This window comes from Nanorana parkeri, unplaced genomic scaffold (assembly GCF_000935625.1).
Source record: "Nanorana parkeri isolate BGI_ZX_2015 unplaced genomic scaffold, ASM93562v1 scaffold525, whole genome shotgun sequence".
Taxonomy (NCBI): domain Eukaryota; kingdom Metazoa; phylum Chordata; class Amphibia; order Anura; family Dicroglossidae; genus Nanorana; species Nanorana parkeri.
This window is the reverse complement of record NW_017306793.1, coordinates 275,679-297,805: the sequence shown is the minus strand read 5'-3', so window position 1 is coordinate 297,805 and position 22,127 is coordinate 275,679. Positions and strand designations below refer to the sequence as shown.

The 22,127-nt window shown below is 41.3% G+C and overlaps 1 protein-coding gene across 1 annotated transcript in view; it reads left to right on the top strand.

Moving 5' to 3' along the window:
* Positions 1-22,127, top strand: part of LOC108791088 (NADPH--cytochrome P450 reductase) — a 53,702-nt gene that overhangs the window by 29,693 nt on the left and 1,882 nt on the right. The window contains exons 3-15 of the mRNA XM_018561471.1: positions 2,897-2,945; positions 3,820-3,948; positions 8,025-8,174; positions 9,993-10,117; positions 10,274-10,363; positions 10,614-10,712; positions 11,404-11,520; positions 12,927-13,045; positions 13,783-13,964; positions 15,116-15,265; positions 15,572-15,839; positions 17,925-18,070; positions 20,798-20,883. Coding sequence (XP_018416973.1) covers positions 2,897-2,945; positions 3,820-3,948; positions 8,025-8,174; positions 9,993-10,117; positions 10,274-10,363; positions 10,614-10,712; positions 11,404-11,520; positions 12,927-13,045; positions 13,783-13,964; positions 15,116-15,265; positions 15,572-15,839; positions 17,925-18,070; positions 20,798-20,883 — 1,710 coding nt within the window. The remainder of the gene's footprint in view (positions 1-2,896; positions 2,946-3,819; positions 3,949-8,024; positions 8,175-9,992; positions 10,118-10,273; positions 10,364-10,613; positions 10,713-11,403; positions 11,521-12,926; positions 13,046-13,782; positions 13,965-15,115; positions 15,266-15,571; positions 15,840-17,924; positions 18,071-20,797; positions 20,884-22,127) is intronic.

The following is a 22,127-nucleotide window of genomic DNA, read 5'->3' as shown; positions in this document are numbered from 1 at the left end:
GTAGAGGAAGAAAGGAGGAGGGGAGAAGAGGGAGCTAAGAAGCAGTGGATCTTGGGATCTTTCATTCTCCCTTCCCATTATTTTTTCATTCTTGCCAGATGTGAAGGATTCTATTGTATTTTTTTTTTTTTTTTTTTTTTTTTTTTTTCTTTTCTTTTTTCCCCTTGTTCTGTTTGAACGGCTTCTAAGAAGTCACTTTTCTGGAGGGATGCTTTGTAAAACCGCTTTAAGAATTAGTTACCTTTATGACTGCAACAGTGTTAACTATTTGTCTGGAGCAGTCTGATCCCCCCTCTACACGGAGTGTTCAACTATGGTTGGAGAATGAAAAGCCATTTGGACCTCCGATTACCAGCAGCTGGAAGTCTCTGGAGTATTCCTAAACTCAGTGCTGTCTAAACTCGGAAGACTCCTAAAGTAGCATTTGCCAAAAGATGGGATGCTTCAGCTCAGTCCCGCAAGAAGATCTCAAAGTAGTTGGGTGAGTTTGGCTGTGTGGTATGTCTGCTACAACAATTTGTTGTAGCCGGGACCCATGTGTCTCTGTAGAGTGATTTGTGCAGATTGATGTAGCTGAAAAAGTTGGACTGAGACAGACTTTCCTGGTTTTGTTTCCAGTGCCGTTTGAACTTTCTGCTCGTGAGAACACAAGTTTCATGTTTCCTCTCAGGGAGTGGAGCTCCAGACATGCTCATTCTATTAGTGCCATGTCCAAGTTGAACTAAATGCAGTCTCCTCTTCTTGAGTTTGGTTTTCTGTTTTTTTTTTTTTAAGCTTCTCTAAACTACTTTTAAATTCAATAGGCGTATAAAAGTTTTTGCTTCTCTTTTGCTGTGCTGCTAGACCAAAGCTGGTCTGGAAACTTTTCTATAATATATTTTCTTAGAAATAGGGAAAAGGAATGCTACAATAATCTGTAATCAGTTCCTATTTTTTGTTACAGTAACAGCGCAATAAACAAGAATTTTATTTGCATTGAGGTGTGTGTATATGTACACACACACACACACACACACACACACACACACACACACACACACACACACACACACACACACACACACACACACACACACATTGTTTGTATGTATATTCTCTATATATCTCCAATCTATATCTATCTCTGAGTGAGTGTGTATCTGTCTGTGTATACATGTATTTATTATATTTTTACTACAAAACTCTACATATATTTTGTCTTCATTTAGAAATGGTTCACTAAACCTGTGCAGGTCTATGTTAAGTACCAGTGTTAGATATGCATACGTAATATGCGCCAGACTTTTGTTTTTATTTATTTATTTTTGTCATAATCCTTATAAAATACTCAGCGGTTTTTGTAGCATGGCTTGTTGATGATTTTTACAAAGTTTGTTTTTGTCCTAAACATTAAAGTGACACTAAACTCAGGAATTAAATCTTAAAAATACATTTAAGTACCTTTTGAACTATTCACAAAAATGTATCTTATTTGTGTATCACTCGGCTGTAGCTCCTCAAATCATCTCTGAATTGGTGCTGACACTGTCCTTCCTTCTGGAGGGTGGCTACTTTTGTTCCCCATACTCTCTGTGTGTATTGCAAAGTAGTCACCGGTCCAAGCTCACTCCTGGGATGAACTTCAATCTCACGTTTAGTTTACTCGAGATTGTAGTCCAATCACAGGAGTGAGCTTGAAGCAGTAGCTATTTTACAACACACACAAGGACCATAGGGAACAAAGTAGCCACCCTACAGAAGGAAGGACTGTGTCGGCAAGTCAGAGGATCAAATCAGAGATGATTTGAGGATCCACAGCCGAGTGATACACAAGATATATTATTGTTAATGGTTAAGGTACTTTAAATGCATTTCTAAGGTTTACCTGCTAAGTGTCACTCTGAGGGCTAGTTTACACCAGAATTGCTCAGCTGCAGTGTGATGCGGTTTGCCGAGATTTTACAGCGATTGGCACGTTTTTAGTTTTTGCCTAAAATGGGATTTCAGGTGAGTTTGCATGTGTTCTATTGCAATCCGATGCAGCTACAATAGGGCAAGCAGTATGAATGCATCGGAACGTACTGCACTTGTGTGAACAGAGCACCAGAAATTACATAGGAATTCATTGTGATGCATTTTGGATGCAGCTAAACTGAATGCACTGCATCTGGTGTGAACTAGCCCTAAGCCTTAATTTTTTTTTATTTTGTAATATTTTTTTTTTTTTTAAATCCTATACCCATTTTATGGACCTTGTCACATAGTACGGAAGGTAACAATGACCATGTAACTGTAAAAGTTAACATATGGCACAAGGTTCGTAAAATGAAAACAGATTCTATCACTGACAAAAGTTTTAAACTATTGGCTTTAACATGGTGTTTATCCTTCAGTATAATATATTAGGGATACCTTTTCTTAATGACAAAGGTCAATTGACAACATAATAATTTGACCTACATTTTATTAATGTCTTGTTTCCTGCTGTGCTGTGTGTTTGCAGAGTCCCAATGTGCACATTTACTTAGAAATTACATTTGTTGGTTCAGTGTGCAAACTGCATGTATTTTTAAAAGTGAAATGCTAGAAATGAGCTCTAAATAGGAGACTGGAATAAAAGCTATTCACTCCATTTTACTCTCTAATATTTTGTGGTGAGCTTGTTTCCCATATGTAGTGGAGGTAGCTGTTACCACACAGAAGGGAGGACCAGTGTTAAGGAAATGATGCATTATCTTGAATGTTGATTGTATTTGGGGGCACAATCTCTGCTTATGAATTTACAGCCGCTTATACAAGTCATCGTTCCAAGTATTTTACAATGTAGTAAATTATGCAATAGTTTTTTTTTGTACAGAGAAATATAACTTTTCTGTATGTCAAAAAGTGGTAAAATTGTGCATTTTGTTTTGTGTAGGACAACCTCTACCAGGGAGAGCAGCTTTGTGGAAAAGATGAAAAAGACGGTAAGTTACAATGTTATTGTTTATGATGCCTTTGGGAATGTTTCATATGAAAATTGACACCGAGTTGTATTGGAGTGGCATTTCTCATCATTACTATGTACGCAGTAAGCAACATAGAATACAGAATAATATTTTCCCAATTATATTTATTCAATTTATTTATGTCGAAGTTACATGATCTCTTCCAGTCACTGTTGTGTTAAGCAGGAGAGAACTCCACTAAGTACTGCAGGTTACACATCACAGTCTACATTTTGCAGCCCATTCATAAAAAATAAGGCTGTCGTACCTGTGGAGTAATCTAGCAAACTATGGAAAATGGTGATGTCTTCTATTCTGTTCTTAGCTGGCAAAGACACTGGGTGTCACTTGCCACTTTTTTTTATTTTTATTTTTAAATCATTTTCTGCAACAGGAAGTACCTACATGAATAGATCACCTGGTATTCTTTTAATGAAAGATACAGATGTCAAAGTTTTACAAAGTCTTTTATAGGATCATTAATTCTGGTCAGCTAGGAAAGCTGTTTTTGGTTTTCTTTACACATAGTCTGATCTACACAGATTGTGTCAGTCCAGTTAGAGGGGACATTTTGGTTTGGAGTTTAATAAATGAATGCTGTTTTGTGTGTGGTGGTTTTTAAAAAAATTTTTTTTTACCAGTTATTAGACCCATGTTACGTGTCTAAGGAGTATATAAGCATGCTTGATAAAAGAGTGTATGTTTGTGACAATCATTCTAAAGAACATATGGGCGTAGGGATGTACTTATGTTGAAATCATCCTGTGTAGCTAAGTAACGAGCATTTGGCTTTAACTGCCTGTACCATATGGATCCAGTATACTTCAATTTTTTTCCCCCTCTTTGTATGTAGGGAAAAAACATAGTTGTATTTTATGGGTCTCAAACGGGAACAGGAGAGGAATTTGCCAATAGACTTGCAAAAGATGCCCACCGTTATGGCATGCGTGGTATGGCGGCTGACCCTGAAGAGTTTGAAATGGTGAGTACGGTATCGGTTACCCAAGCAATATCTGGTACGTTTGTTGCTATAATTACTAATGTAGATGGTGATTTTTTTCTTCTTTGATTAGTAATGCTGAACAGCATTTCTCTTAGTCTTATTGAGAACACACAGTCCATGTAGCTAATCTACAAATCTGTGTTTAAAATACAGCCATTAAAAAAATAATTAATCAGCTAGAACATAATCACGTTGCCCCAAAACCTCTAAATACACCTTTTTAATTTGCCCAAAATATATACCGTACTTACTAAAGTTCCACTTTATAGGGAATCTATCATTTATCATAGTTTATGGAAGTTGCCATTGCTATATTCTCCTTTTGAAAATGGTGTTTCTCTGGCTTTTATTCTAATGCATTGATTTTAATGCTGTCTGAGTCTTGACCCTGAAGTATAGAGACACTATTCTATCACTCATTTACAGCACGCTTGTTCCAGGTCTGGCACCGAAACCTGTTAAAGTCCAGCCAGGCAGCTAGAATTTTTAGAAGACCTGCAATGGCAGCCCCCATACGATGGTTGCTTTAAAACGTAGAGTGCAAACAGATTATTCTGAAAGTTACATTTAGGAGAAACGGGAATTTTCTGATTTAACAGCCTTTCCAGTTTCAGATAAAGGAGTGGTAATAGATTATATTTAGATGTTCAGCCATAAAAAAACTATAGAAACTTTTTTGTTTAGACTATAGTTATCCAGCATTCTGAAATTGTATATTCATGCTGATTGTTGTTCAACATATTAACAGTGACAGATTACTCTGGGTCTGCCTAGCCCACACCTTTTATGGTGGGGCTGCTCATAGGTCATGGATTCGCTTACTCTAGACCAGAAAAACGTTTTGCATTTTGAACTGAGGGGAAGACAGGTTTCAGTAATTTAATACCAGGATTTCAAATGTATTTGATTTGGTGCATAGATGCGTTTTGTGCAGCGGCTGGTGTGAATGGGACCCTAAAAAGTGATAACAAGGATATGCGACATGTTTTAATGATCTAAGCCGGCATTTTTCAACCTTTTTTTTGTTTTTCAGTTTGTTTTTTTTCTTTTTCTAGTCACGGCATTCTTTAAAAGTATGCAAAAACTTGAGGCACCCCAGACTAAAATGTAAAGAAATACTTGTAACCCTCCAAATCCATACCAGACTGTTATCCCATATAAGGTCCTGGTATGAATTTTAAGGGGGTACACCATGCAAAAACACAAAAGAATGGATTCCCCTTACAAATCCGGCACCTCCTTCACATCAGAGCCCCTCCCTCATTACACCAGAGTTTTTTCCATGCTACACCACAGTTCCTCCCCCTGTTAAGCCAGCGTGTGTCGTCCCACCATTTACACCAAAAATCTCCGCCCACCCTTCACATCAGAAGTTGCAGCCTTTTCTGAATGGATATCACCCTCCCTGGATTAGTGTAATTCCTATACATGGTGCTGGTGGCCAGCCTGTCTGCACCATGGAAAGGCATGATGCTCACTTGAGTAGATTAGAAGGCTGGTCTAAACAATCATGGCTATACTGTGATCTAATGATATTTTTTAGTTCTTTACAAAATGGGTGTTTGTTTCTTTTATCTTAAATTAAAAAATGGTTTATCTTTTTTTTAATTGGATTTTTTGACTGATTTGCTAAAAAAAAAAGTAAAAAATCCCATTACTAGAACAGTTTATTGAAAAGTTTTTACATTGAGGGACTTTAGCATTCCAGGGTAACTTTACAAAAGGTGCGTGTTGGCACAATCACCACTCTTTTAGGCTGGGTTCACAGCATTTTCCGGACCAGATCTGGAACATTGCATTTTTGCCGCAATTGGAATTTTTAATTTTTTTTTTAAAGCTTAAAATGGTCTTACAGGTGCGTTCCATGCGTTTTTGATGCTTTCCAGTGCATTCCAGACGAGACGAAATTGGTTAAGCAGTATTTTTTCTGGTCTGGTTTGGAATGGACTGCGCTGGTGGGAACAGAGGATAGAAATAGCATAGGGATACATTGGGATGCATTTTGGGTCCAGAAACGGTCTGGTCTGGAGGTAATCTGGATGTGGTGTGAATTGGCCCTAAGGGCTTGTGTAGACAAGCAAATACAGCATACTTTCAGATGCATTATGCTTTCATTTGAGACGATCCTGATCTTAGGCTGGGTTCACACCATTTTCCGGGCCAGTTCTGGAACAGATCTGGAACATAGTGCATTGCATTTTTACCAAGATTTTTCCGCGACTGGAATTTTTTTTAGCTTAAAATGGTCTTACAGGTGCGTTCCAGTGCATTCCAGACAAAATAGGACAAGCAGTATTTTTCCGGTCTGGTCTGGAACGGACTGCGCTGGTGGTAACAGAGGCCAGAAATGCCATAGGGATACATTGGGATGCATTTTGGGTCCGGAAACAGTCTGGTCTGGAGTTAATCTGAATGTGGTGTGAATGGGCCTTTAATCTGCTTGCATTCTAATTGACTTGAATTGGGAGAAAAGTAGTTCTGAGGTGGTGAAATGCCTGTGCTCATACGCCTCTAATGTAGGGTCCTTCCATTCAGCCAGGGCAACTTGTTGCAAATATTATCATAACAGTAAACGCATGGTTGACTAATGTTCTTCCATGAATTTAGAGACATCATAATGTACTTGGTGTTCCACTGTATTTTGTTAGGTGTATTGTTACCCCAGATGTATGTATATTTGTGGTGTTACAGATATATTTTTAATGTCCTGTTGGAGACATCCGCTCGTGTTGCCTCTCCAGTTGGGCTAGTGATTATTCTTTTCTTGCTTAAATCACAGTGAAGCACATGGATACTTTTGTAGCTTGTGTTCTTTCAAATCATAAAGGCTGTTGTGTCCTTTTGCTAGAACTTGGCAACTGCGGAGCCTTTTGTGTAGAGATTTTTATTTTGTCACTCAATGCATGTTTAATCAATTAGGGCATTCCTCATGAGGAAAACAGGACTATGCATGCAAGGAACAGGGGATAATTAATACCAGGCTTCTTCTACTGCCATCATGCTGGCTGCCTTCTTTACCATGAGAAAGGTAACCAGACAATGAGAGGCAGTCTAGGGGGACATTCCCATTTGTCACTGACAGCATTTTAGCCGGTGACATGTGAGAACTGCCATTAGCAGCTATAGCATTAGCAGAAGAGTGTTCATGCTTTATAAAGGTTCCAGGAATCAAGTATCCTATTCATATTCAAACGCATACTAATACGAATGCAAATAGGGCTATTACATTGAAAAAACAAACTTGTGTGCTCTACCACTAGCTGGACAGTGCTGATTTAATGTGTACAGGGATGTCATTTAATAGAATTTACTGTTTAGGTTTAGCAGAACTCTGGGTACAATTTGTATAACCCTTGCAGTGGGGCTACCCCTGCATTGCAAGGGTTAAGTGCTCAATTGTGGTTCTAGGTTCAAAAATCACAATATACTCGCCTGATCCTTCGAGATGGCCAGCTGTTACAGTGCTCTCTCCAGCCTGTCTCCTTTTCTGCTGCAGCAATGATATGTCCCTTAGCATCCTTATGGCCTATATACTGTATAGAATGTGATGACTCGGCGACCTTAGACTGCTGCAGCAGTGGGGGAGCAAGGCAAAAAGGACCCGACCTTAGGGTAATCCGGCTCAGGGGATCAGTATCCTCACCTGAGCACAACCCGGAGTTCTGCTTTAGCACTTGTTCACACTATCTACAGACTAGATCTGTTCGTTTTTGACGCGTTCCAGTTATTTTTATTTCTGGTCTCAGTTGGTTTTGCTTGGGTTTTAATGGGATTCTTGTGCATTTGCATTCATTTTTGGTGTGTTCCAGAAAAGAAAAAAAATTCAGCATGCTGCACTGTTTAAAAAGCTCTGGAACTGAAAGCAGACGGGTCAACTAGCCTTATTTTTACCATTTTTGGAATAAATAGTTTTGTGTTTTTAGTCCACATGAATGTTCTGGCCTGCAGATGTTGTGAACAAGCCCTTCAAGTGTATTTATATATATAGTTTACCGTGTATATTTTTGCATGTGCTATTGAACTTGCATATAACTGGCTATCTTGTCATTCTGTAGGCTGATCTGAGCCGTCTTACCGAAATTGAAAATTCCCTTGCCATATTCTGCATGGCCACATATGGTGAAGGGGACCCTACAGACAATGCTCAGGATTTTTATGACTGGTTACAAGAAGCAGATGTTGATCTTTCTGGTCTTAATTTTGCTGTAAGTGCTAAATCATGAATTTCAGTCTTTCTTATCGTTAATGTTAATTTTCCTGAATCACTTTAATATTACTGGTTTAAGCCATTTACTACCAACTGTGAATATACATGTTCTATATGTATATCTAGTCTAGGACTGGTTGACTGTATTAGCTGCCGCCACTGGCGGAACTACCAGGGTCGCCTCGGTCGCAATTGCGACCGGGCCCTGGCGTTCCGCCACTTGGGGGGGGCGCAGCAAGGAAGTAGAGGGCCCCCCGCGATCGTGCTGCTCCTTTCCTGTCGCACAGCCACCCGCAGCATGTACGGTCGGCTGTGCGAAAGGGCTGGAGACGCTGTCACTGATCCCGGAGAATGAGCTGGTCCCGCCTCTTAGGGGCGGAGCTAAGAGGTCCGTCTCTTAGCTCTGGCCGCCAAGATGAGGAAGAGGGCCATGGGCCTGCAGGAGAGGGAAGGTAAGTTTGGAGTGGGAGGGGGCGCTGGGAAGAGAGAGAGAGAGTGTGTGTGTGTTGCTGGGACTTGTAGTCCAGCACAGCTGGTGGTAATCTGCATTGCTGTATGATGATTACACAGCAATGCAGAATAGCTCCAACTATGTAGGACTACAAGTCCCAGCAATGCATTATATTTTTAAGTAGGGATACAGCATTGTTAATACTGGGCATTTTCACAAGTATTCATACTCGTGAAAATGCCCCGATACTAAACGCAGATACTGGTGTTCTGACGAATGCTGACCTAGTCGAATTTGCCGACCTCAGCATCTGCGCTTACACACAGACCAATATTATCGAGGATAGCCGGGATTTATTCACAAAGTATTTTGTTTAAATCGTAAATTGTGACCGATAATAATATTCTGTCCATCATTTCCTGCCATGGATGGTATATCATTAACGGTCACAATTAACCATTACAAACAAATACTTTGTAAATAAATGCCGGTTTCCTTGTTAATCCCATCTGTACATAAACACAGATACTGGGTCAGCGTTCTCGACAGAACACCGGCACTAAAATTTTAAACAAGCGGCTGCCTGAGGTCCCACGCTTGCTGGGGACCTCAACAGCCTTCCTGTTAACCGTGGGGTGGGGGGGGGCCTTCATGGTTTCTTGCACTGGGGCCCTGAAGGTTCTAGTTACGCCTCTGGCTGCCACCCATTTCGAAGTCCATTGTGTGCATCCTTCTTGCAAATATGCTTCTGTATCATGCATGTAGAACATATTTAATTAAGCACAATAACTTGTGTATTTACAGGAAGCTAGTAAGCTACACCATAAATGACTTGCATTTAAATGTCTTTTAAAGTGAAATTAAATTAATCATGATTTTAGGCTACTTCAAATGCTGATTTAATCACTTATAGTGGAAGCTGCTCCTTGATGTACAAAAGTTTTAGTTTCCTGCAGAATCGGGTCCCCTGAGCACTGGCCCTGTTATCCTGTTTTAGGATGGCTCCTTTCCCTTGCAGGGTCCTATGGAGCCACCCTCATATGTTCTAGTAAGCGTTGTGTGTCTCCACAAACACACAGGCACAGCAAGGCAAACATTGCCCTGCTCCCCCTCTACCCTCCTCCTTTCCCTAAGCTAGTTGATGTACAGCTGCTGGAGACTGCTCTGTCCCTTGTGATCTTGTACTGGACAGGAAGTTCAGGGAAGCCAAGAGTTGGAGCCAGCTCTTTAGAAACATGATGACTAAGTGCTTGGCTAAAAATGAAATGGAATACTTTGCTGGGGGATGTATATGTGTTTTGATCTGGATTAATTGTTGAAAAACAAGTTTCACAGTGTAATACTACTTTAATATATTTTCTTTAGGTGTTTGGTTTGGGTAACAAGACTTATGAGCACTTTAATGCTATGGGCAAATATGTGGACAAACGGCTGGAGGAGTTGGGAGCTGGGAGAATCTTTGAGCTGGGCAATGGAGATGACGATGGCAAGTAAGTAGTAGAGATGTCAAGCAGATGGAAGATATGAATGCACATTGTTCAGATAATGTATGTAAAAAAAAAAAGAAAAAGAAACTGAATATAGTTTTTGTTTAATATGTTCTGGTGAGGATTTGTGGAATCCTAACTATTTCCTCTGTTGCTTAGTCTGGAAGAAGATTTCATCACTTGGCGTGAGCAGTTTTGGCCAGCAGTATGTGAGCACTTTGGTGTAGAGGCTACAGGTGAAGAGTCCAGGTATGTTGTAGCTGAATCTCCTGTTCCCCCAAGTAATGACCTCATTTAATATGTCTATTGTGGTGACCTTGTTAAGGCTTGAAGCTAAACACAAACTCCCGCACCTTGTTAGCTGCTTTGATTGTCAGACAGTTGACACCAGACACTTTGCATAGATTTCACACACGATGAATATCGACTCCTCTTGGAATGAATGTTCTCTGGTCATGGCATTACATTCAGTGACTAGACATATTGTTTAATCTTGCAGCATTCGTCAGTATGAGCTGGTGGTGCACACTGATGAGAACATGAACAAAGTCTACACAGGAGAAATGGGCCGTCTTAAGAGCTATGAAACACAGAAACCGTAAGTGAAGCACGTTTTGCTTAGAAAAGTCACCATAGGGTAAATTAGTAATTTTTTTTTTTTTTAACGACAGCAGCTTGATATTTTGTTGGCAACATTGAACTCAGTAGAGCTAAGGCTGAGTTTGGACTGTTGTGCTGCAAAAATGTGTGTTTTTGTGCTGCCATGCCCTTCATTCTTAATGGCCCCCCAACACACTTGCGTTGCAGCATACCACAATGCACACACACACTTCTGTATGTTGTGCTGTGTAATTTAAAAATAGCACATGCACCTTTTTTTTGGTGCTTTAGGCCACATGTGTCAAACTCAAGGCCCAGGGGCCGAATCCGGCCCACCAGGCCATTTCCTAGACTTCTACTTTCATATCTAGGTATTAAGTTATTACTAAAACCAGTGATAATTGAATGCAGAGGCAATTATGATAAAGATTAGATACATTTGTATAGTCTTACAGGCCCTTTGAGGGCAACCATAATGTTAATGCGGCCCACGATTAAATTGAGTTTGACACCCCTGCTTTAGGCTGAACTTTCAAATAAATGGACGGCCTTGCAGAACAGATGTTAACTCGTGGCATAATGTGTGTTAATGTGATGCAACAGTGTGACTCTAGCCTTAAAGGTAAATCATTCTGCTATTGCTATGCATGGAGAAATATACAGTTTGTCATCCTGTTCTTTTCCTGCAGACCATTTGATGCTAAAAATCCATTCCTGGCTGATGTGGCTGTGAACCGCAAGTTAAACCAGGGTGGAGATCGTCACTTGATGCACGTTGAGCTGGATGTAACTGGATCAAAGATAAGGTATTCTGTCATCTGTGCTTCTGTTTGATTGTCTAATTTTTATGCTTACCCAGCTTTTAATCTAAGCAAGTCATTTTTATAGCCCACAAAAACATAAGGTAAGGCAGGTATAAACAGAGGCCATTTACAGTAGCGGAAGGGTATGTTTATAGCTAAGGTGGCAGCCTCTCTCTCTCTCTCTCTCTCTCTCTCTCTCTCTCTCTCTCTCTCTCTCTCTCTCTCTCCTTTAGTAACAGCTAGAGCTGCAACAACTATTCGATTTAGTCAATTAAAATCGACGATGGAAAACGTTGACGTTTTCCATCGTCGGCTATCAATTAAATTGCCTGTTCACGGCTCCTCGCACATGCCGCGGTCCAGCCCCGGCTCTCCTCCAATCCGGCGCTCCTTACATCTAGCCGGGCCGATTCGGTCACATGACAGGTGCCGGGGATGTGAGCGCGACAGGTGTCAGCCAGAGTACTACACAGAGGACGGAGATCCAGTCTTCTACCTCGTTTGTGAGAAGAAACTGGCATTTATAGGAAATGCCCTTCTCTCTCAGGCATGAAGCAGGAGCTTCAATGCTCCCCTATGTTGGAGTGTAAATTAATGGGAGAAAGATCTTGAACTGGTTAAGTTGTAGATCCATCAAATGCAGCTCTTTTTCTTTTGGCTTTGCGGTTTATTTCCTCTTTCAGTGGAAAATGTTGTAGGCAGCAGATCATATCCTTTGATGGGCCATTTGGTGGACTTCTGGGGCCAAGAGCCCTGTGGACTCAAAGTCCAGTGGTGATTCTACTGGCTGCTGCAACAGTTGGTTAAATATGGACTGGATGGCATGCTTAAGCTGGTCCTGCACAGGAGATTCTAGTGGTCTTCACAGCCTAATATTGTGTCCCCTGCCCTGGTTGCCGAGATTTTCGAAATAGCGGTTGAACGAGATCAGGTGATGGTGTAAATCTCTAGAGCACTAGAAATGCAGGATCGCCAGGTCCCTCTTTTTGCTTGCCTTTGCCCTATTACCTATCCTAGATGATATCACATGGATACTGGAGCTCCGCAATAGCCACAGAAAGCAGATCAACGACATGGAGGGAATGTTCATACAGTGAGCACCCCGAAGCCTGGAAGCTCTCTCTCCGGAACTTCATTCCACCATCATACCCGTCCCCTCCATCCCACCATCATACCTGTCCTCTTTATCCCTGTACACCATGCTAAAGCCTGACCCTATATATATATATATATATATATCCCCAGCCAGTTTTGGCTGGGGATGGGGTATAACTTAATGGGCACTGGTGTGTTCTGTTCTCTATCATCTCTACATTTTCTGCAACTTTATTATTAGAGTGAAATCACTTACATGCCTGTAAATTTATATTTTAAGCTTTTCAGTGACCTTTTTTTTTTTTCCCCTGTAGATATGAGTCAGGTGATCACGTTGCAGTTTATCCAGCAAATGAGTCCTCTATAGTCAATAAACTGGGAGAGATTCTGAGTGCAGACCTTGACATTGTGATATCTTTGAACAATCTAGATGGTGAGTTCATCCAAGCATTTGTGCATTTCAGGTGAACTTTGTCCCTGTCCTCATACTACTCGCTGTGTAAGCAGTAAAGCATGGCTGAGTTGAACTCTCTGTTCTATACAGTGTTGTGGACTGTGAACTGTTCTGGCCTAATAAGGGTACAGTTGCTTTTAAAGCTTTTCCAGAGAATAGTATGGTAAATGGTGCATTACAATGGTCGTCCCTTTGACATTCCAAGCTCTTCAATATTTTAATAACTGATTATAATTGTAAATTATTTGTTGGTTGCCAGACATGAGCACTGTCACATGCGCCTCTATAGCTTGAAGCATGGGGTATTTTGTGCCTGGAAATAGAGGAAGATAAAGTGGGGCGATCACTGGAAAAGGGAGCATCAGAGGATGGGGGAGAGGGAGACACTGTTGCTATGTTCTGAATGGGCAAACTGTCAGTATTTCTGTAATAAAGTGGAATGTTCTGTAGCTTCTGTCTTTCTGGGGGGAAAAAAATCTTCTTTTTACATGTGTGGTGTTTTTGTTTATTAGTAGTAACACCTTCTCCAGAAGTTTTTGAAAACAGGAGGCATGTTACCAGCCAGGTTGTTTTTTGGAATTCACTTAAGTTAGGAATGTGGTCAGAGATTCCTAATAGAGGAATTACCAGCAAGTTGGTAATTGGATGCATCTCACATAGCAGATCAGATATATCCGTGCCTCTTGTGAATCGATGGCTATACTTGTCTTTTACAGAGGAATCCAACAAAAAGCACCCTTTCCCTTGTCCTACCACATACCGCACAGCTCTTACTTACTATCTGGATATTACCAACCCTCCCCGCACCAATGTTCTATATGAACTTGCACAATATGCTGCAGATCCAAAAGAGCAAGAGAACCTACGGAAGATGGCTTCTTCTGCAGCTGAAGGCAAGGTAAGATGCACACCGATATTGCTTGTGCTTAAGCATAGCTATGCTCCTTTTTGAAAACAATGTAATAAAATAATTAAATTGCATGTAAACTTGACCTACTATCAGAGTGACCCTATGTCGCTCTGATGGAAGGGTCCCTGCGAGGTCCCGAACGGTAGCTTCAGCTTCTAATGACATGTCGTGACATTCTTCAATAAACATATCTGAGATATGTGGTGAGTGTGCTGGGTTGTGCACCTTGCTGTAAAGCTGGTGACGAATTGATGAGTGCGTTTGCCATTTGCCATTTGTTTTGCTCTGGTGAATACCAGACGCTCTTTAGACACTGCCTCTATCATACCCACACTAAACATGCAGTCACTCAATTCCTATGCTACCTGTGTCTAGCATTCCAAGTGTCACGTTCCCAGTGACTTTTGTTCCCAGACCGTGACAAGTAACTACTTATTTTGGGTACACAAGAACAATTAGTGTCTCACTTTAACTTCAGACCCTTGAAGATCGTTCTCCTTCCCGTGTCCTCTGTTTGCTCGATACTGATGCCAAATGTGATATGCAACCTGATAATAATTTTGGATGCAGTCACTGGTATTTTCACAGGTTGACTTGGGTTACCCTTGATGCTGATCATAGTATTAAACAGAATTTGATTACTGTCTTAATGCTGTCCTGTAAATGTGATCTTGCACCTTTTCCAAAACTACTATTTCTATTTATAAACCATTTGCCCTGCGAATATCTGTGAACATTCGTTTTGTGTGAATGGCAAAAATGAATCGTCTTAATATACTTTCTTTTGTGGTCAAATGTATTGATGTAATACTGTGTTCTGCCCACTAAATGGAGCTGAGGAGAGCATAATAAATACGTATTTATGTCCTATACTTCGCAGCTCCAACTAGTGGCCATAGTGCAATATTATATCACAATACATTTGACCTGGAAGAAAATATATTGGGACCATTTGCTTTTGCCATTATTCACACAAATTGATAGACCTCGTTTTGTGTTTGCGCATATGAGGTTTAAGAAAAAGGACAGAAGCAAATGTTTTGTTTTTATAAAGTATATGAGCCAGTGCACAGTGTTGACATTGATGAATAGTCCAAAAATCACTTTGCTATTAAATGTGTGTTTTTGTATTTGCTTAGGCTTTGTATCTCAGCTGGGTTGTAGAAGCCAGGAGGAATATTTTGGCTATTCTGGAAGATATGCCTTCACTACGACCTCCACTTGACCACCTTTGTGAGTTGTTGCCCCGTCTACAGGCTCGTTACTATTCAATTGCCTCTTCTTCAAAGGTAAGTTCTAACAAAACCATATGTACATCTAACTTGGGAAGCAAAGGACAGTGGCACTTTTACCAGTAGCAAGCAATCCTGTTTCCTCTCTCTTGTTGGTTTTAAGGAGTCCTGTCACCAACATTTAAAAAATGCGGCTACAAGCACAGAACGAAAATCAAGCATTTTGAATGTTTCTTGCAGTGTTTTTCCTTTTCCATAAACGTGTTTTGCACTTGCAATATGCCTATGAAGTCTGAACTAGAAAATTTGACTAATCCAGGAGAGTAAATTCCCTTTTTTGAATAATTTTGTTCCATGTCTCAGGTTCACCCCAATGCCATACATATCTGTTCAGTACTTGTGGAGTACGAAACCAAGACTGGCAGAACAAACAAAGGAGTCGCCACCAACTGGCTCAAGAATAAGCAACCGAGTGACAACGGCCGTAAATCAACAGTGCCCATGTATGTCCGCAAGTCACAATTCAGACTGCCTTTTAAACCCAGTACACCGGTCATCATGGTCGGGCCTGGCACTGGCATTGCTCCATTTGTAGGATTCATCCAGGAAAGAGAATGGTTAAAACAGCAAGGTGAGTTGACTGAGAAATACAGCTGCAATAAAGATGAATACCAAAAGGTATAAAAGTGTGTACTGTATTCTTTATTCAGTCATTTTAAGTTGTGTGTAAACAACAATGAACTGCTCAAATAAGGTCCATTTTGGTCTCTTAAATATACAATTGAAAGAGTTTTGCTATACCCATTCCATAGTACAAGAAACCTATTGATCATGTTAGAGATTCAGCATTGTTCTGTGCTAATTTCCTATGTTAATCCACTGTTATTAATAGTTAGGATAGGGTTTTGTACATAAGCAAAAGATAAAATGTGCAGAGCTGACACCACTGACACCAGTCTAAAAAAATTATGATCATGTAAATAATTGATCATGTCAGAGATTGAGCTGTCCTGTTCTAACTTTTGTGTTAACCCTCTGTTACTAATAGTAGGATAGGATCTTGAGTACTTTAGCAAAAGGAAACAGGACAGGGCTGACACCACTCAGTCCACAATTCACCAACTGAGATTTTGGAAAAGGCTTAAGTGCCAGCTTAAAGGAGAACTATGGGGTTAGGGCTTTTCCCCATAGTTCTCCTAAGGGTAACAGGAGGACACAAACTAGCGTCCTCCCGTCACCCAAAGCTCAGTATACCGCGAGCTACAGCTTGCGGTATACTGAGACGCCACAGCTGAAACGGATTCCGACAATTGTGTCTGGATCCGCCCAGCTGCGTGAGTGACAGCTATCAGCCTATCCCCTGTCACGGCTCTCTGCAGTGACAGGATCGAGAAGTGAGTGAGCGCCAGTATGTGTTCGCTCACTTTCCGATCTACTGAGCCGACCTGTGACAGTTTCATTGTCACAGGTCGGTTAGAACTATGAGGTGAGTGAAGATTCACTGTGAAAAACTCACCTCATAATTCTCCTTTTTAAAGTGATATTAAAGTCTTTTTTTTTTTTTTTTTAAATTTCTCCTTTTTTAAGCTCCTTTTTGCTGGAGGATGTTGCTCTTTTTCTTTAAAAGTTTCTAATTCCTCGTTTTCTAGTGGCTCCCCGCAGTGCTTTTCCCCCCCACCCCCTGCACGGGTGCCACCATCGTTCTAGTGGAGGCACCCGTGCGCGCTCGTGCCCGCTAGTTTCCGCAGTGGCTGTGTGCGTCCATAGACACACACAGCCCTGTGGCAGGCCACGCCCCTTCCCTCTTTGATGCCTATGGCTCCTCTGCCATCAGTATCCTCCCCCTGCAACCCGGAAGTTCGGGGAATGGAGGATCGCTTCGGACCGGGGCGGGAACGAGCACAGCTGACAGGTAAGTGTGGGGGAGACTGGGGTAGAAAAAAATGTGCTGGGCTGTTTTTACCCTAATGCAGAGAATGCATTAAGGTAAAAAACGCCCAGACCTTAATACTACTTTAATGCATTTTGGCAGATCAAAAGGTATGTTGCTGTATTTTAAAGGTCTTTTAAAAGGTAAGTTCACCAGAAAAAAATGCTGCAAAAATAGTTCTTGCAGTATGGACCGGAATGCAGGCACTGATGTGCCACGTGTTCTGGTGCGTGTCTGTGGTGCCATTGACTTCAATGCATCGCCACGCCCCCTCCCACCCCTGAACGAAGGAAGCTGGCCGGAATGCAATACAGCGTGTTCCAGAGGCTGGCCACTCTGAAATGCACTGTTAATGGTGTAAATTGGTCCTCAATGTAAAGAAACAATTCCAAGATATCGTTAAGAAAATAATTGCTCTGTACATACAAGGAAACCGTGGAAGGGTCACTGCTCTGTGTTAGGGTACAGTGGGATCTACAGGAAAAAAATTGCTTTTTAGCTACAGCGACTGCCATGAGACAAAACGGAAGTGTGCTTAGTCTCTCATGAAAAAACATAATAAACTAGCTGAAGGACTTAATTGCTCTGCAGCTAGAATGCAGCACATGGTCATATCTAACAGGTGCCTTGTGAGAGTCCTACACTCACTATTTGTTTTATGTCTTGCTTGCAATACCATAGTGTAGATAAAATGTAGCTGTAATGCTGTGGGTAAAGCACTGAGTAGGAATGCAGCCAAACTGTTCCACCACCTATAGAGTTTACTGACGTAGTTTCCTATTTCAGGAAAGGAGGTTGGAGAGACTGTTCTATACTATGGCTGCAGACATGAACATGAAGACTATCTGTACAAAGAAGAACTTGGCAGATTTCACAAAGATGGTGTTCTTACTCAGTTGAATGTTGCTTTCTCTCGAGATCAGAAAGAAAAGGTATGAAAAACAGAAATCATTTAGAAAACCTCTCTGATAGGCCATATATTTAAAGTGCATTCATGGAAAACTCTGTACGTTCATTGAAACCCTGCTTGTTTAAATTAATTTTGGGCGGTAATAGAATGTGATAAGTTGGTTTTGGTAGGTTCAGCCATAACATTATGACCACCCACCTAATATTTAGCAGGTCTCCCTTTTTGCCGACAAAACAGCCCTGACCTGTTGAGGCATGGACTCTACTAGACCTCTGGAGATATGCTATGATGTCTGGCACCAAGTTGTCCTTAGCAAATCCTTTTAAGTCCTGTAAGTTGCAAGGTGGGGCCTCCATGGATCAAACTTGTTCTTCCAACACATCCCACAGATGCTCAATTTGGATTGAGATCTAGATATTTCGGAGGCCAAGGCAACACCTCAAACCCGTTGAGTTTCTCAAACCATTTTTACAGTGTGACAGGGTGCATTATCCTGCTGAAAGAGGCCAGTGCCATCAGGGAATATCGTTTCTATGAAGGGGTGTACATGGTCTGCAACAATGTTAAGGTGCTGTAGGTGGTATGTATTGAAGGTAACATCTACATGAATGGCAGAACCCAAGGTTTCCCAGTAGAACATTGCCCAAAGCATCACACTCCTCCTGCTTGTGTTCCTCCCATAGTGCATCCTGCTGTCTTGTCTTCTCCAGGCATGCGACGCACACGCACTTGGTTATCCACATGATGTAAAAGAAAACATGATTCATCAGACCAGGCCACCTTCTTCCATTGGTCTGTGGTCCAGTTCTGATGCTCTGTGCTCACTGTAGGCGCTTTTGATGGTGGACACGGGCCAGCATGGACATGGTGTCCGTGTGATGCAGATGTGTTCAGATACCTTTTATTTTGGACCCAGCATTACCGTCTTCCCCCCCCCCCTCCCCCCCCAGCAATTTGAGCTACAGTAGCTCTTCTATTGGATCAGACTAAACGAGCCAGCGTTTGCTCCCCATGTGCATCAATGAGCCTTGGCTGCCCATGAACCTGTTGCTGGTTCACCTGTTTTGCTTCATTGAGCCACCTTTGGTAGGTCCTGACTACTGCAGACCAGGAACATCCCACAAGAGCTGTAGTTTTGGAGTTGCTCTGACTCTAGCCAGTTGTCTAGCCATTACAATTTGTCCCTTGTCAAAGTCGCTCAAATCCTTACCCTTGCCTATTTTTTCTGCTTCCAACACCAACTTCAGAGACAAAATGTCCACTTGCTGCCCAATATATCATATTCACTTCTAGGCGCCATTGTAATTAGGCATGCACCGATATATCGGCCGAAATTGGCACTTTTGGCTAAATGCCGAAAGTGCAATTTTTCTGCTGATACATCGGCGCATCCATGCTTTCTTTCCTCCCCGCTGGGCGCTGCTCTGTATCCCAGCGGGAAGGAGAGGAAGTGTCACAGGCGGCCGAGTGCTGCGGGAGGAGAGTGCTGTGAGCGGCCGGTGTCTCTCCTCCCACACCGCTCTGCCGCCTGTCGCAGTCCGGCAGAGCAGTGTGTGGGCGGAGACAGCCAGCGCTGTCACAGGAGGATTAGCTCTCCTGCACCACTCGCCCAGCCTCCTGTGACAGCTGTCAGGATGAGGAGCGGTACAATCACTCAGTGATCGCTGAGTGTTTGTAGATAATTGAGGACATTGTACGTTTATTATATCCTCAATTATGATTGAATGGGAAGCTATCTACATCACCTCCTGTTCATTCATGATTGTGGTTATAGTAAACAAACAATGTCCTCATGTTATCAATGAACAGGAACACTCAGTATAGAGGATTCCTGTTGATTGATAACAGGGGACACAGAAAAAGAGATGGATGACTTTGTGTCCATCTATTTTAAAAGGGAAATATCAGGGGTCTGTTTTAGACCCCTAATATTTCCCCGAAGCCCCTAAAAGTATTTTTTTTTATAAAAATTAAAATATTTTAAAAAATTAAAAAAACTTTTCAGTTTCGGCATGATAATTTTTTATATTTCGGTGCACCTCTAATTGTCATGAGATAATCAATGGTATTAACGTCACCTGTCAGTGGTCATAATGTTATGGCTGATAAATGTATATGTTTTAAAAGCTGAAGTTATATGGTCTGTTATGGGTTTTTTTTAATTTTAACATATGCAGAAAATTCCATGTGCTGAAACAAAAAAATAGACTGCTGTGAGAGAGAGAGATAGACACACAGAGGGAATTTATCAAAGCAATTGCAAGTGTTTGAACTTGCACAGAAAATATTTGCAACAGATTTATCAAGCTACTGTAATGTTGATTAAATAAGGTTTAACAAGTGCAGATGAAAACGCGTGCAAAACACATGCAGTTGGAAAAGTAGTGCAAGCTCAGGTCAAAACAGGGGCACATGTTGAAAGACAGATTTGCACATACAAAAATGATCTAAGAGGCTAAAACTGTGGCAAGTGCTTTGATAAATTCCCCCCACAGAGTATATAGCTCATTTCCTGTTTTATGTGACTAGTTAGGATATTTGTACATATATTCCTATTTCCATATACCAAGAATAGATTGTTTTATGACCAGTTATGTGAAATATCTCTGTAATGTTGAAGAGAGTCCTTATTTCTGTTTTGTCAACCGTGCTGGTGACTTATTGCAATTGAAACTATTTTCTACTTCAAGGTCCAGTGTATTTGGAATTTGCTTTGTGGCATGAATCTTTAATTCTTGTTGTTAAACAGGTCTATGTCCAGCACCTTCTTAAGAAAAACAAGGAACATTTGTGGAAGCTGATTCACGAGGATAATGCTCATATCTATATATGTGGGTGAGTAATCTCAACTCAAGTTACAGTCCTGGAAACGTCAGAATTTGTTTAGACTTTGAACCATTGTAGTGATAGTATTGCTTGCTACAGGGCATCCAGCAGGCTTCATACCCAGCAGTGTCACACTGACACCAGCAGGTTACATGGTAACATCAGTAACAAGATTTGCACTGCTTAATATGAATCTCTGCAGATGAGTATTTAAACAATGAGGGTATATTTGGTGGAACAGCATTCCATTGTTTCACATTAGAATATTTACAGTGTGCAGTAGTGTAGTCATTGCATGGCATGCTGACTGCACCAGTTAGGTTTTTAACCAGTTCAGTTTTTAAATAGAAATAAAATACCAAAAATGAAAAAATATAAAACATTGCAAATTAAATAATCATTCTTCATACATTTAAGCCAGAATATATTGTGCTACATTTCTTTGGTCACATTGGGTAAATAGATACCAAACATATCAAGCCTTAAAATGTCCCATAGGTGACGCTTTAAGAGCTTTTACCGCTCATAAATTTAGTGCTAACAGTGATTGGCTCTAGAGCTATTGCTCTCACTCCAGCGTTCATAGTATTATGTAAAGTGTGGCACAATCATCTTTTGCACATGGGCACACCTGACGTGTTTGTATGTGCGTGTGCACAGGGGCGTTAAAAAGATGTTTTTGTGTTTTTGTTTTGTTTTTTTAATGTGACTAATATTTGTTAACTTATTTCTCTTTTTTAACAAGTTAACAAGCCCCCTATGTCAGTGATGGCGAACCTTGGCACTCCAGCTGTTTTGGAACTACAAGTCCCATGAGGCATTGCAAGGCTCTGACAGCCACAGACATAACTCCCAGAGGCAGATGCATCTTGGGATTTGTAGTTTTGGCACAGCTGGAGTGCCAAGGTTCGCCACCACTGCCCTATGTGATGGCAAAAGCGATGTGACAGGTCCTCTTTCTGGAGACATCAGCGGTCTATTAAACTCCTAATGTCACTTAGGGACCCCAAAGAAGCTGATGAAGCAGAGATCTGCTTCACCAGCTCCTTCTCCGGCTACAGCAGCTGAAGAAATGACAGGCTGAAACCAGAACTGATGTAATGCACATTGCTTCTGGGTTCAGTGATAGGAGATCAGCCAATAAAAGTGTGCTGATCTTCCTGTGATCACGACCTGCTATGCCGGTTCTGGGCCCATACAGGAAACAGCGGAGCCTGGGAGAGCTGGCAGTGGAGGGGGGGGGGGGGGCCTCC